A 16,263-nucleotide genomic window follows, 5' to 3' on the forward strand; every position below is an offset into this window, starting at 1 on the left:
ACTGGGAGACTGACTTGAATACTGAGAATAGCTGGTCTACAGGACATAAACACTTGATATCACTCAACATGTTATCTTTGTTCCAGCTTTCTTTCTGCCAGGCCCCATTCTTTTAATATCTTCATCCTCATACCTTCCTCATTTGGTTTTTCTCTCTGGATCGTTTAGCTGTTAGATCTTATGTAACACATGACTCACCCCTCACTAACAATAGCCTTTTCAGTCTAGATACAAGAATCAAACCAAGCCCCACTCTTGTCCGATCCATTAAATCCCGGTTTATGGTGATGATGGGCAGTGCTCACACAACAAAACCGCACACACAGATTGCTCTCATCCAGTGTAACCATAGACCTGATTCTAAGAATGGACCACAGAGTATGGGTTATTAGAGAACACACCACTATAGCCAAACCACACTTACCCTAACAGATGCTGTTGCTAAGCGCTATACAGTACATATGTGGAGATATTGCATGTTTTGTTTATGGCACTAGATGTTCGTACAATATCATCACATTCTGGTATTGCATTATAGTATATTTGCTGAGTTATCTGCCCAGAATTGGATGTTTTATGCCAATTGTGCTCACTGTTTCTTTTTCTTTTTTTACAGTGTAGAAAAAGTTTATTTTTAAGAGCCAAAGATTAAAGGTGCTGCATCTCCAAGGGTCAATAAATGTTTAACCATGACCCCATTTTGACATAGGCCATAAATAGACACATTTGACGAACAAAGTAAGATGTTTCAGCTAAAGTGTGTAAAAGTGCATGAATTTATTAGTAGCCTGGAGTACATCAAATCGTGCGTGCTTTAGCTTAGCAGGATTTTCCATTTATTTAATATGAAATTCATTTACTCATTTTACTGATCAGAATGTTTTCTAGCAGAATACACCTGGTTGCTATGCCCAACTACTGAGTGCTGCCCATTTACAGGATACACTGCTAAAATAATTTAAGGGAAGGCACCTCAGGGGAGTAGATGCATTAATCTTCTAAGAATAGATGCATCACTTTACAGGTCAGCTCCCATGATCTGTACCTCTGTTTAAAGGCTCCTCAGTCTAGGCTGAAAATGGTTCCAGGTGGCATTTGCTCATATTAAAAACAAATCATTATACAGCAAAAATACAAGTTTTTTAATTGAGATAAGGCATCACAGTGATGCACCCTGTAGGTTGGAATGTTTAAAACAAAATGTTTGGTTATATTCAGTGTTACTTACTTTTTTAACAAACATTATTCTCTAGAGAATGTGAAGTAGTTGATGTCACACTGTGATGATGTTTTTGTGCACCATGTTTTGCGGATCCCCCTGCCTTTCTTTTGGTGAGTTGGAGTTGGTTTTTTGACCCTCTGTCATCATTCTGAAAAGCATCACCACTGTAGCTCAGTGCTGCCGCCATAGTTGGTCAGTAAGGGAGTGTTCTAGCCCATCTCCGTCAAATCTGAATGATGACCTATTATAAAAACCATAGAGAGGGCACCCCCAACAGTATTAACAATGTGATGTAACTTCCCAATGTTTATTCTTTATCAATAATAATACAGGTTAACATAATCACTTTATTGATAGGAATGTTCTTAAAATGGATATTGTATTCTGTATAGACACAGTAAAAATTTGATTTGGAGATTTGAAAAATCACACTTGATAAAGCTATTGATGTGACAGCACAGCAAAATGAGTGGACAGCTCATCTATTTTAAACTCTTTTCATGGAACAATGCAATTCTGGGAACTGCATCAGTGGCAGGCACCTCCTGCTTCCTCAGAGCTCTGCTTTTGAACAAGTGCTAGTAACAACTGACCACAGTGATGGGTCTATTTCAAAGAAGTCTATTCATAGGGTCTGTCTTTCTTGCACCAGACATGCCGTTTCTTATATATCTTATTCTTTCAACACTTGCTCCTATACTCACATTGTACCACTGAGCAGGTCTTAAACATGAGAAGCAGCAGACTTTCTGTTTTAACCTTTCATACCAGGCTGCCAGAGTCAGTTGACAGCTCCTCCATATGACTTAATAATACTCACATCTACATTAATCAAACAAGTCTGAATATCTGTGTATTTTAGCGAAATACTCCCAGAGCCAGAGTCAGCAACTTATTGTTTCCTCTCCCACAAATCAATCTGTCAGTGCCTCTGTGTGTGCTTGTGTGTGTGTGTGTGTGTATGTGTGTGCATGTGTATGTGTGTGTGTCTCTGTTTGGGCAGACTTGTTGTATTTGGATGCTGTAGCATGCCTGGACTTTTCTGAGTTCACAGCACATCAACAATTCATCTTATGCTTCAAATCCAGATTGTGAGATTTGACAACATGGCATCCAGTTATTATGGCTTTTTGTGAACTCACTGTTCTTTTCGATTTTGTGGTTATTTATGCACATTTTTGAGGTCGGTTGTTGAACTAGTGATAAATGGGGTGGGGATTAGTTTTTGGAATTCCCTCACTTTTGTACATTGACAGTTGTTTTGTCATACAAACGGCATCACCAAAACATTTCTGTCTTCACCGGTAATAGGCGGACTGATCCATCTTGAGAACACTGTCAGTGTCACACACTGACACACTGACTATACAGGATCTGTGCCGACATGAAAATCACACCTTAAATGCATCCAGCAGTCATAGACCTTTACCGGTTTGCAGACAGCGTCACATCTGTTACAACAGTATTGAATGACCATATACTTCCGTTAAGATCCTAAAACTGCTCACTCTAGTTGTAGGCTACAGTAGCTCCTCAAGTCACTTATCGTGGTCACATAAAGGATATAATAATAAAACATAAAATACCTGAATTTATTACTTCTTGGTGAGGACTGCTGTTTTAGTGTAACTGGAATGAACAGACTTAGTTTTATAACCCTGGCAGACCTGCACAGCACGGTCATAACGTGTGCTGTAGCAAATCGACAGTGATGAGACTTGAATAGCCTATTGTTTAATTCAGCTATAATGTGTTTTCCACAGTAGCTGCTACCTTATTTCGTCATGTCTCCTCTGCCTTCCTCTCAGGAGAGCGGTCTCATGGCTGGTACCATAACAATATCAATTGAGTGCAAAACGTGATAGATACAAAATTCAAATGGCAGCGGACCGTTGAGTCTAAGAAAAGAAGAGGCGCCAGCGATTGTAATATTTTATATATTCCAACAAACTCAAACTAATATTTACAAATGTTTTCTGGCAGTTTGAATTTGCCAGACTCTGCACATTTCTTAGATTACAAGATTAATCACAGAGTTTATATATTCAGTGATAATGTAAGCAGTTAGTTGATCTGATGTATTCCTGTGTGAGAAAAGACATATCTCATCAAGTATCAACTCTTTTTCAAAGTGATAGAAAGTGTTCTTGCTACATCGCAGTGCTTTGATTCTTGGTTAGATTGCATGTGTTGCTGTGTTTGCAATGAGGCCTTTTCACTTAAAAGGAATTTTGCCAATTAACCAAAACCTTTCCCAGAGTCTCTGAACAAATGTCAGACCCTCTGAGTAACTAACTGACCTAATAAGAGCATACCGAGGAATACAAATCACCACCACAACACACATTTTTAAAAATATTTTTACATTTTTTATTGAGGTTTTTCTTTTTAAATTTTTAGATAATTGAATCATAATATTAACAAGTTCAATGTATAATAAGTAATTTAAAACCACTTTTTAATTTTTTTTTTATTTTGTCCTTTCGGCTTATCCCGTGAGTTCAGGGTCGCCACAGTGTCCACATGTTGATTTGGCACAGTTTTTATGCCGGATGCCTTCCTGACGCAACCCTCCCCAATTTCTACTGGGCTTGGACCGGCACTGTACAGCTGAGGATGGGAAGGGGCTGTTTGGGGTTCAGTGTCTTGCCCAGAGACACTTTGACATATAGCCGGGACCGGGGATCGAACCACTGACCCTGTGGTCCCAAGTAATTTACGACCACTATAGTGTATTAAATGGGCCCTCTGTAATTGAGTGCCACTGATGACGCACACCTAACTTACTGTGCATTCGTATATAATGAGAACAATCCAGTCTTGTATAACTGTACTCCTGAATGCGTGTTCAGCAGCCCTGCCAATGTTAAGTCCCTCAGCACCATGACAATCACACCATTGAGTCTGGCTTCTAAATGCTGGCTTGTCCACTGCTAGTTTAGAAAAGTGCAATTAGCTTTTACAACATAAAATTTTGTTGTGTGGATTTGTTGCTTCTGGTCGTCTCTGAACTTCTTCTGTTCCTTTTTTTTATTGATTTTCTATCTCATAAACAGTATAACAACAACCTCCTTTACATTTAAATATCCATACAAAATAGTTTTTTCTGCTTTCCAATATGTATTGTGTAATTAACAGGCAGTATATGTATATTAATGACAAGTTTGTATCATTCCCGGAAACAGGTGCAGATTGGATAGACGTGTGCAGAAGAAAACTGCATAGTTTTGGACTAACACTGACATTACACACTATGGAGCAGTTTTGTTGAGAGTGTTTCCACTCTCTCTCTGTGTGTGTGTGTGTGTGTGTGTGTGTGTGAACTAGGCCCATTTCTGCTAATTGATTCTGCTAGCAGTACCAAGAACAAATGTAGAGAGGAGACTGCTACACCTTAGTCAATTTTTTATTTGCCTTTTTGCAGAAAGCACTTTGTTAGACTATAAGCAAACACACAGCACATTTTGGTGAGTACCAATAGGCAGAATCACTTTTTACAAGAAAAGGCCAAAGGGCTTCACTGACTTTGAAGCATTCTGTTGGACATTTTATTTACGATTCTTAATGAAACAACTACTTTGAAAAGCCATATTAGAGGAATAGTTTGGTTTCTGCTTTTTCATGGATGTAAAAATATCAGAAGAAAGCAGTTTGGTCTTGATGTTTATCTGCTTGCAAACCTCTTGGCCAGATTCTTAATGTCATGTGCTAAGCTTTATGTTTAATCTGTACAGCGTGTTTTTGTGGGTTTGGCAGCTGCAGTTGCAATGAGCTACAGTATCGATGGGAACGCAATCTGATATAGCCTTTTCTTGTTAGGATCTCTAGCATTAACATACAAGTCAGGCAATGATTATTAGACACAGGTGCACACACAGCTTTAGGGGAAAAACAGTTATTTTCTGATGCTGAACATTCATGGGTGCACATGCAAATGTGCTAACACTATGCACATTTACCCAAATTCTGTTATAGGAATGTGGAATTTTTTAAAGACAAACGACAGTTGCCGAGGCAATAAAACCTGCTATTCAATATTATACAGTTTTTTTTTCTTTAATAAAGAAAATAACTACACTGCTATAAGGTATATTGTACTGTATTTTTCAATGCTGCATGTTTTTTTAAGTTTACCTGTTTTTAATCTGTCAGAGGTTCTTCACATTCACCTTCTTGTCCTTTTGGTGTTTTCAGTGTTGTTAACCAAATAAAGTGCTGTAGCTGTCAGTTGCATTTTCCTGCACATTTCTCATTTTGTGCAAGTGTTCAATTTCCCTAATTACATGTTTCAGGATTAGCAAAAATAAAATATTATTTTCCCACATGGGACTGCAGTATATGATAGAATCTTTTTCAGAGTATAGTGAGAATGTATTTTCTGGTCCTGAAATAGTAATATGGGAGTTGAATATATGTGAGTAAATGAGGCTGGCCTGCAGAAGTGGCTTTTCTGCATGTTTTACTTGTAAGGAACAGTCATGGTTGTGTCTCCGGTGCCCTGTTCTTTCACTGACAACGTGATATGAACCAGCTGCCTGTTATCTCTGTCACTCCTTGTTCTCAAAGCAACCACTCTAGAAGGCACTTAAAGTGGTACTTCAGTCTATTTTCAAGTGTCCCACAGGTGTGCTTCCTCGTCTTCACTTTGTGCAGAGCCCTGAATCTTTACATAAAGGCCTTTGTGCCTTTTCTGACAAGGATTTCAGTGCAGGATTTCTCTAGCAACTGTGAGATTCCAGTAAAGCGAAATTGCTCTCTGTTTAATTACTTTTATCATCTGTTTTCTCACCATGAGTTTACTGATGTCTCTGGATATTTGGATCTGTTTTCAGCTTGTGTCAGAAATTATACTCGATAAATCAGGCCATACAGTATATACAGTACTGTGCTGTATGTGTGTGCATCTCCTGTGTATTAAAGTCTTCAGTGAAGATGTACACAGTTTTAAAGCTGTTGTTTTCTGCCATGACCACAGCAATAAATAAAATATATAGGATTTGACTTGTTGCATTGACAAGTTATTTAGATTTGTATGTTTTTAAAATGTGTTTAATATAATAATTACAATACTTTGAGCTTTGAAATGTTCTTAATCTGTAATTGAAAGTGATTTAAAACAAATGTTTGCTTTTGGAAAGATTTTCTACCAGCATTATACAAAAAAAGAGCAAATAAATATTTTTTCTTCTTGTTTCAAAGCACTTGAACATTTATAAATGCAGGTTTCTTTGATGCAGAAGTAAACAGAGCTGTGTTTCGTGAGTTAGAGTTAGTTGCCTTTGTATAAATGTGGGGGGAGAAATAGCATTTGTTTGGGTTAAGGGCAGGAACAGAGCACTAATTGGGAAAAACATGTAACTGAACATTTTGTGGTGAGAGTTTGGACCATAACAGTGCCAAAGTGGTTAGCATCAACACACCCCTGGAAATGGGCCACAACATGCAAATTAAAGAACCCACAACAGATTCAGAGTAACCATGTTTTTCTCCTTCCCCTCTCGTTCTTTCTTTTCTCTTTCCACTCTTGTTTCTGTCCACACAATTTTAATCAATGTCAAGTCGACCCCTCATTTCTCTCTTCTTCCTGCCCTGTGTGGTTGTAAGTGGTGGTGAGTGATGTTGCGTGTGTTGGCCTAATATGACTATAAAAGGTTGGGCCCGCAGAGCCTTAACATTAATCCGTGTGCAGAGCTGCTTTTATTAACCCTGACTGTGTCTGTCTTATTCTGTGTGTGTGCGTGTGTGTATGCGTGTGCGAGAGAGAGAGAGAGAGAGAGAGAGAAAGAGAGAGAGAAAGAGAGAGAGAGAGAGAGAGAGAGAACGATAGATGAAGAGGACACGGGGAGAGAGGGGAATGTAACACACCAAACATGTCAAAGATTTAAACCCTTATTTAAGCTAAATTTTTTTGTTCTATCACCAAATTCACAGTGGCAGTGATATATTGTAGGCAAGAGTAAGAACAACTGCAAATGTGATAGGTGTGAGTTCACTCATGTGTTTAGTGTCAAAAGAAACTAATTACCTCCGTCCTTCCCTGACACACTAATGTGGACATACGAATCCTGTGTTACCAAGAATGGTCAGAAGCACACATGGATGGTTTTGCTGTTTTAGTCTGTTGTAGCTGTGTGAATACTTGCAAGCAATTTGCACAAACCACCATTGACAGACAAAAGTCTTGATGTAAAGGTCTAAAATAACCACTAAAAACTACTGTTTAAATATCAGATAAAACAAACAATGAGTTTGTTAAAAGACAGAAAATAAAATATTTGTAGGTTTTTTCCTCAAAGTTTTTCCTCAAAGTGTCCCTGGGCAAGACACTGAACCCCCAACAGCCCATCCCCATCCACAGCAGTGCAGTGCCAGTCCCAAGCCCGGTAGAAATTGGAGAGGGTTGCGTAACAAAGGGCCTCCAGCATGAAAACTGTGCCAAATCAACATGCAAACTAATGATCTGCTGTGGCGACCCTGAACCCAGGGATAAGCCAAAAGGACAAAAATAAATAAAGACTCGTTTTCTCAGAGCTGTAGGTGCCGTTTAATCAACATTAAAACAAACTTTAGTTAAAACAAAAGTTTAGTTGTCGCTCACGCTATGGCTGTCATTGGCTGTCAACTGTTATGAAAGGAATGTAATGAAGTAATAGCCTCATATTTTCCCAGATGTAATACTTTGGCGTCATGGGACAAATAAAGACATGAGGCAAACTTGCCAACCTTCCTTAGGTAACTGATAGGATAGCATGCTAACACAGTGTGATTTCATGACAGTAACAAAACCCATCAGAAACAGGCCAAAAATGTAATTAAATCAAAGCGTGTGTTATGAACAAATAAGATACTTTTACATGTGAATATAACACATTTCTACTACTGGCACATAAAAATTATCTATCACACCTGTATCAATCTGAATATTCAGACAAGCCAGCAAAATTTTTTAGCACTGCTGAACATATTTTCAGCAATTATAAATGTCATTGTTATTAGGATTAAGTTTTAACCAATATTGAACAGAATTGATTCAGGGACAGCATTTGTGCAGTGTTTAAACCATTGTAAACAGCAGGGTGGGTAGTAAATACCAGTCCTGGTTAAATCTGTTTTAAATTAACCACTTCCCTCCAGTGTGGAAATGCAGCAATTAAACTTTGTTTAGATGCCGATATTTAAAGCACACCCCAAAACTCATCCAAGACACTGAAAACCAGAAACACAAGAAATGGAGTGTACAGCACACATATTCCATAACGCATGCAAACTATAAAGTGTCTTGCTTATGTTTCCTCAAGCCCATTAAATTGGTTTGTGTCCACACACGTAGTATCCCATTAGCTATTTGTCACCTTTTTAACAGCATTTTGTATGAAGAATAAAAGCATTGTTGCTTTTTATTGGTACTAGATTCGATTTACATGGTCTTTATTGTAAATGTTTCAAGATAAACTTCACTACTGTATGTTGCTGACAGAAGAAAATCCTACAAAATTGTAATTAAACTACTGCAATTGCTGCTGCTGAAATTTGCCTCTAAACTCTGCATATTATTCAGCGCTGTTAGATTAATATATGTTCACTTTGAAATAGTAAGTTGGTGAAGTACAAAAGGCTAACTTTTGATTAAAAATGTAGCTTCCAGGTCATCAGTGCTGCATTTGTTTTGATATAATTTACGTAAAATGGTAACTTACATTAAACTTCTTATAAAAAGTAGTGGACATAATGGTTGAATTTTCACTGTGATCTTTTTGCCTCACACACACACACACACACAAACACACTGACACAAGACAATGTGAACTTTTTTTTTTCTCTAACAAGCTGTAACCCAGTCTGACAACAGGTCATAAAGAAGAAACAAATGTAAATCAAAGATGAAGGATCCTGCTATTAAACATACATCAGTGAACATGCAGCAGAACTTCTATCAAGTGGTAAAGAACAGGCTCTTTCATTAGCGCTGCAAAAATACTGGATCCATAAATTCTGTGAATAATTACAGAGTGAATGTTCCCTCCTCACATTAGCTTCACCGACCTTCCTGCTTAATAATTCTGACTGTGATGTTGCTGATGTTGCTTTTTTGTGCGTGTTGTTTCTGCAGCTGACGGACGGTGGGAAGGCAGCTAAAGGTGGTATTGCTGTTGGAGACTTGGTTTTGTCCATTGATGGCATCACCACAGAGGGCATGAACCACCTGGAGGCCCAAAATAAGATCAAAAACTGCACTGGCAACCTCAGCCTCACCCTGCAGAAGTAAGCTAAGACCATCCACTCTTTGTGTACTGTCTATACCAATACCAAGCCACTTCACTTTGCTGTGATTTAACGTGTGAACTTGTGAGGGTACCCATTTATTACACAGGATTCACACACACTCTTTAAACCATCTTCCACAACCCGTCTCTGCATCAAAAGTCACTACTTACTCTTTCATCCCAGACATCCTATACCCAGGCAGACATTTACTGTTGTTGAAGGAGTTAATGTTAGCTCTAAGAACAGCAAAACCATTAGTTCTGCCTGATCTCCCATTTCATAAAGAAAGAGGAATAACTGAAATCACAGTGGGCGCATCACACATGTGGACCACCTCTTCCTCCCTATGGCCCAATTCCTCGCTATTCTATTGTACAGTGGAGCTGATTTTTAACAAGCACTTGTGTGTGTGTGTTTGTGTGTGTGTGTGTGTGTGTGTGTGTGTGTGTGTGTGTGTGTGTGTGTGTGTGTGTGTGTGTGTGTGTGTGTGTGTGTGTGTCTGGCTTTGTTTTGTTCTCATGTGGTTTAAATTCCCTGGTTCTTTGGCAGCATTTGTAAGCATGTGCATGTTTTTATTTAAACACACACATTTAGAACTCGTACACTTGTCCATTTGGATTCAAGATCATGAAAGAGAGAGTAGATTTATAGCATATTGTACATGCAGAGGTGAAATGTAATGAATTTTACGATACATGAAATCAGAAATGACTTAATGAAAAACATGCTCGGTTCGTTTTGCTCTCTGTTTTGTCGTGACTCTTCGTCTATGCACGTCTCTGTGCCTGGGTTTCACATTGTGTCCTCCTTTGATGATTCTTCATCTCTCTTCCACTCTTCCCCTCATTTGAGGGTAACAGAGCAGGTCCTCTAATTTGTGTCCAAATAATGACAGGCTGACGATGTTTGCGTGTGGTCAAATAGCAGAGAACACTAACAGTAATATCACAAAGCTCATAGTAAGTCAAGGACAGCGTGTGGGTTTCTGCTATACGTCCATAGTCAGATACTTTTTGTATAATGAGGGAAACTGTTAGAACAATACTTGGCTAAAAAGCTATGGATACATGATGTATTTGTCACAGTAGGGGTTCATATTATAATGGATGGCTAAGGCTTTAGGAAGGAGGAAGTTTTACTGGGACTGATGCGGAAGATATGTTGCCACTTAAGCAGATTCTTTTACTTTGTTTTGTTTTGTTTTTTCTTCCAGGAAACTGTACTTGGCATTTGAGCCATATTGAAAATCATATCATACATAGTACAGTTTATCACAGCAAAGTAATTAAGGATTACAAAACTTTTTTCAGTGATTTATTTTTTGCAGATTGAGGGCAATTATTTGGATTGTGGAACAACACCACCACACTGTACATCTACATATATAGTTTGTCTCCCTAAAACTGCCATTACACATGTGAAGAAATAAGACTCAACATTTTTTTGAAGTTTGGCAAACTGAAAGGGGTTGATAGGAGAGTGCCTATAAGAGAAACTTCTCACAGGCAGGAAACTGTTATTTGAAATAAAGGAGAGAAGCAGGATAAAGCCTTCTTCTTAGTTTATTAGTATCATCAGACTAAACCAAACCCTTGCTTTTTATTTTTAGAAAACAATAAAATAAAAACTAGTTTTCCTTTATTATTACTCTGGTAATTTTCATGATATTACTTTATTATTAAATCTTATTTTCCACAATATTAAACTACTGTTACCTTCTTAATAGTAATGAGATGCAGTTATAGGAAAAGAGCTGATGTGCTTCAGGTATTTACTACACCTAAAGAAGAAATAGTCAAGTTTATAACATCCCTACAAAAAACACAATTTGTCATTTGTACAAACTGTATTTGTATAGAATAAACAAACAAAACCTAATATGTTAGTTTGCATTAATTTGTGATGCCAAGCTATTTTTTTATTTGATGATGATGTCAAGCAAGAAAGCAAATAAGCATATTTCCCAAAGTGTCCAAACCAATACTTTAAGAGTATTTCAGCTTCTTCAGTTATGAACACAGCAGGATAACAGTCACAATCGTTCCTTTCCCATATCCTATAATGGGACCAATACACCATTTACAGTAAGTATGAGTGTAACTGACCAAATCTCATGTACTCTACGGATATGCTGGTTTTTAGGACCAGTTATAGGATTATCTGTTCTGCATCACTCTGTGTTTGTGGCAGACACCAGGCCTCAAATGGTTTATTCATACCCTATTGGAAACACATGCAATGGCTTGTTTCATTAAGTGGCAGTATTATAATATTAAGGTTGTGTGACCAGGCAGCCACGGTGAAGACTGCTGGCTCCAGATTCTGCTTTACTAGGACACTTAAGGGTCCAAATGATTGACAGTAATCCCTCTGCCTTCTGTAGATTCCCGCGAGGAATAAAATCAGAGTTCCTTGGTTTCTTTATGTAGTTTCTTGGCATTTATAGCCACTGCCAGTAGTCTGTGTAGTCAAAGAGTCATGCCTAGGTCAACATCTGGACTTTAATGGGTTTACATGCGTAATGGAAAGAACTAATCTACTCTCTTGTTTCTGTTGGTTTTCAAGGATTCACAAACATGTCTTTTCATTTTCAATTTCTTTCTGCTTTTTGATTGTGTTTGTTATTGGGTCAAATGGCCAAAGGAATGATAACAGTGAGAAGATACAGAGTGATGTTAACAATGGCCGTGGCGTCTGTACTGTATGTGTGTGTTCTAACAGAAGACAAGTAATTCCTTTTCTAAATAAAGGGATGGTGGAGAAGAGAGATGGGCACCAGATGTGTGAAGGACAGGAAAAGGAAAAGCTGTAAAAGTGTCTCTACACGTCCATTTTAAATACGCAAACAGCTCAATTTTTCCTTGGTACAACTATTTTAAAAGAAGACATGGCAGTTCTAAGGAGGGCTTAATAATCCTGGCATTGACTCACCTACTAATGCTCCTAAAGCTGGAACAGAAGTGGCATTTGAAAACTGTAAGGTAAAGCCAGACAAGTGCATGAATTCAAACAGCGTAGTTACAAGCGTAATTAGAATAATTTAGCTGTCTTCAAGGTTTTCTTTATCCCTGCAGTGGAAAACATATTACAGCAGAGTAATTTCAGGTAATAGGTACTAACATGGTGTCAGTGTAAGTTTGCTGTTGTTCTATGAATTGAAGCTCGGATCAAACAGTTTTAACTGATCTGCAGTACACATACAAGTCAGGTTTAAGGGATTAAGGTACAAATCAATACATTTGTAAAACATTGAGTGCTGCAAATAACTCAGTGAGGTGGCTCCATTGATAAAAATCTGACTTTTACACTAAGAATCACATCATACTTGTTTTTTGCTTTATAGAAGGTTCTCAAATACATAAAACGCAGCGCTATTAGGCTGTTTCTTCTATCCTCACATGTCTTTTTAATCTTAGAGAGCAAAAAATAATTAACACACTGCTGATATGCATATTGCTTCCTTTATAATACTGGACTTTATTTTAGGACCATTTGTATGAGTCCTATAGGCATATGTATATATAGTCTACGGTTCAGCATATAAGGTTGCATTATATTTGGCTAGAGTAGCAAAAGTCTGGCAATGTGGTGTGTAAATTCAATTACTTGGCTGCAAGTCAAGTCTGTCACTCTAATGCTATTTGACCAAGCGAGTGGGTAATCCCAAGTGTTTGTTGTTTTAGTTAACCATTCTCCTCTGTTTGAGTTTTTCTTATGTCTAGGTATGCACTTTGTATTGTTGCGTTATTTATAGCTCTCAAACTGGAGCATTTGTAGCTTTCTGTCAAAAAAACAAAAAACAGAAAGAGGAAAGAGGGAAGAAAAACAACCATAAGTCAATGAAGACAAATGGAAGAAAAAGTATGGAAAAGACGTGAAAGAGAGACACACAAACATGGATGGAGTTGGAAATGTCCAATGAGCCCACAGTTTCTGCTCAGCTTGGTTGGCTCATGTCTCTTGATGCCATCAGGCGAGAATATGAAAACATCACTGCTCCATGTTTAGATTGTAGATATTAAATACAGTTTTACTGCAATTACTTATGCACAGCTGTGGAAAAAAATGCTGCCCTGTTTCTGGGACTTTTATTTCTCGTTAATCATTTTACCATTGTATCTTCAGTGTCCAACTATATTTTGTTTGATGATGACAATAAAAACAACAATTGATGTGTGAGCTTGACAGACTTTTTTACACTGAGGGAGACATCAGACACATCTGGAGCACATGTGTCCATAACATACACACAAATAAAAGTTTGTGTGTATACATATACATACAATACAAACACACACAAATAGACTGGAATGTATACAGCGGGTTGTTTAGGTATTGGTGATGAGTAAATGATTCATTTTCTTTAAATTAACTAACTGTCTAATTGTTGCACTGTCATCACAGTGACACTGACAGAAAGCTGTGTAAATGGATTTCTGTGGGTGCTCTTTTTGAACAAATGACAAAACCTTGCAGGCAGGAGATGAATCAGGGGAGGTAAAGTACGAGAAGGGAAATAAACAAAAAGGCTGTGGAAATGGGCATTGGTGGTGAAATGGAAGCAAATTTTGAAAGCAAGTGGGACCTGCAAGCTGAGAGAAGAGGGTTTATTACTTGGAGGTTTCAAGAAATTACAATACTCTCAATACGTTTAAAATAAATAAAGTTTCAGCACCTCCATTAGGGTATTTAAAGATGTAATTATTCTTTGTAGAGTTACACCAAACCAAATTCTGTTCTTCAACAAAGCCACCTTTGTATTTCAACTGGCAATGTCAGACTAAAGTCTCTATTCCCCACTGTGAAATCTTGCAAGGCCCATTTGACTATTTAATGGACCTGTCTGCATGCACAAGTTTTTCACAAGTTATTCCACAATATCTATGTATTGCAAAGGTAAAGGGGGCAAAGTCAGACACATTTGACCTGTTGTACTGTATACTCACTTAAAAATCACCTACGTGCTGCAGTACATAGCAAATGTAAAAAAAGGTATCACATTTTGAAGCAGAAGGTTTTGAAGCAGCTTTTTTGTTGTGTTGACCTAAATGGTTCTACTTATCTTTTTATCAGTTTGGATGTCTCCATATTAAAAGGACCTCAAACAGGAGTTTTTTCTGTGTGTCAGTGGTGGTGTCAGGACACACATTTATGATGGCGGAAACGTATTTATTCAAGTTGAAACCCACAACAGCCATAACAAGTCATGGCTAAACAATCAGATTTCAGAGCTCTTGCACTTGTGCATTAATGCATTGCAACATCGTGGCGTTGTTTTGCCGTTGTTTGCATTGAATTACAAACTCCTCTTCACATGCACAGACACACACATCAGCCAGAAGGATCTTTCCCTCACCTCAGCCCTCAATTCTATGTCTGCTCTCCATTCACATGTTACATGACTCCAAAGAAGCTGGGGGAGAAATTGTGGTGATGGTGAATATTTGTTACAAGAGGTATGGGGCTGTATAGAAACACAGTCACATAAATGCACTAACACACTCACACAGCTGCTTTAGTTGTGTTGCGTATAGAAGTTGGCGCTTGGTGCATAAGAAAATGGGTGAGGATTGCAGTATACATTTTCATTTTTTTAATATCCCTGGGTTGATGATGGTTGTGCACAGCCATATGTCTGATAAACAGAGGCACACATGCGCATGCATTAGTGATTTTCAGTTCACCTCAGCTTTGTGCTGCAAGGTTGGTTAAGTAATGCTTCCTATTTCATATTAATATCAGAAAGTATTAGTTATGTAATAGGCACTTGATATATGAGAGGTGTCTTTTACCTGTTTGTAGGGCACAGTGATACTTAATCAAATGATCTATTGCCTGTTTTCAGCTTACACTTTGAAATGAAACCCACTGTGGACGGCATGCTTAGTACTTGGAAGTGAACCTGTGTGTAATGAGAACAGCATGTTTGAGTGAGCCTGACTTTGAAGGGGAGAAATAATATTCCCTATTTATAAAAAACTGGAGAGTCTTGTGCTACAATAAATCGCAAAGAGATGTTAAAATGAAGAACTTCTAAATTACAGTAACACTCTGTAGCTCCACGGTAACGGGCTCACTCTCCTAAAGTTACAAAAAAGTGACTTGATTAAGTCATAATAAATCACCTGAGAAAGAAGCAAAAGAAAGGGGCCAAATCATCAGAATCTGGAATCGATGCAGTGAGACAGAGAGGCTTATGGAATTTTCACTGAGTCACGTGATACTTTAGACGCCATATTGGTCGTGTCACTAACTGGACTGCCATGCACACACGATACCTTTTGCAGTTATTTGCCTGTGGTTCAACTTTTTAACCGTATTTCCTGTGGCATTGGAATTGTCACTCAGTAGACTGTAGAATGGACTTGTTATGGTTGCTTTTCAGATGAACGTGGCTTGCTAAGTGGTGGGGTTTCATGGAAAGTTTACCATTGTGCCACACAAAACAAGCTGGACTCCTACAAAGTCTGCTGATGTCGCACATTTAGCGACACAGAGCACACATATTTTCCCTTCTGAGATGTTTACGTCTGAAATGAGGACCAACTGACTACCCTGATTGTGTTGTTCAACCCCACTTTACTCACAAGCCCGGAATTAAAAGCCTACAAGAGCCTCAAAGACCACAAGTATTACAAAGTAGATTGAATGTCAGATATCCAGCAATTGTTAGTGCCAAGATGGTAAAACAATGTAATTACATCATCATGCTACATACACGGCACGAACAGCTGAGTGTTGTGACAAATAGCAACACATTCAATATTGCGGATGTT

The 16,263-nt window shown here is 38.1% G+C and overlaps 1 protein-coding gene across 4 annotated transcripts in view; it reads left to right on the forward strand.

The window, feature by feature from the left end:
- Positions 1 to 16,263, forward strand: part of pdlim5a (PDZ and LIM domain 5a) — a 52,999-nt gene that overhangs the window by 2,640 nt on the left and 34,096 nt on the right. For all 4 annotated transcript variants that reach the window (XM_067521619.1, XM_067521621.1, XM_067521622.1 and 1 more), the window contains exon 3: positions 9,333 to 9,484. In XM_067521619.1, coding sequence (XP_067377720.1) covers positions 9,333 to 9,484 — 152 coding nt within the window. The remainder of the gene's footprint in view (positions 1 to 9,332; positions 9,485 to 16,263) is intronic.

This window comes from Channa argus, chromosome 11 (assembly GCF_033026475.1).
Source record: "Channa argus isolate prfri chromosome 11, Channa argus male v1.0, whole genome shotgun sequence".
Taxonomy (NCBI): Eukaryota; Metazoa; Chordata; class Actinopteri; order Anabantiformes; family Channidae; genus Channa; species Channa argus.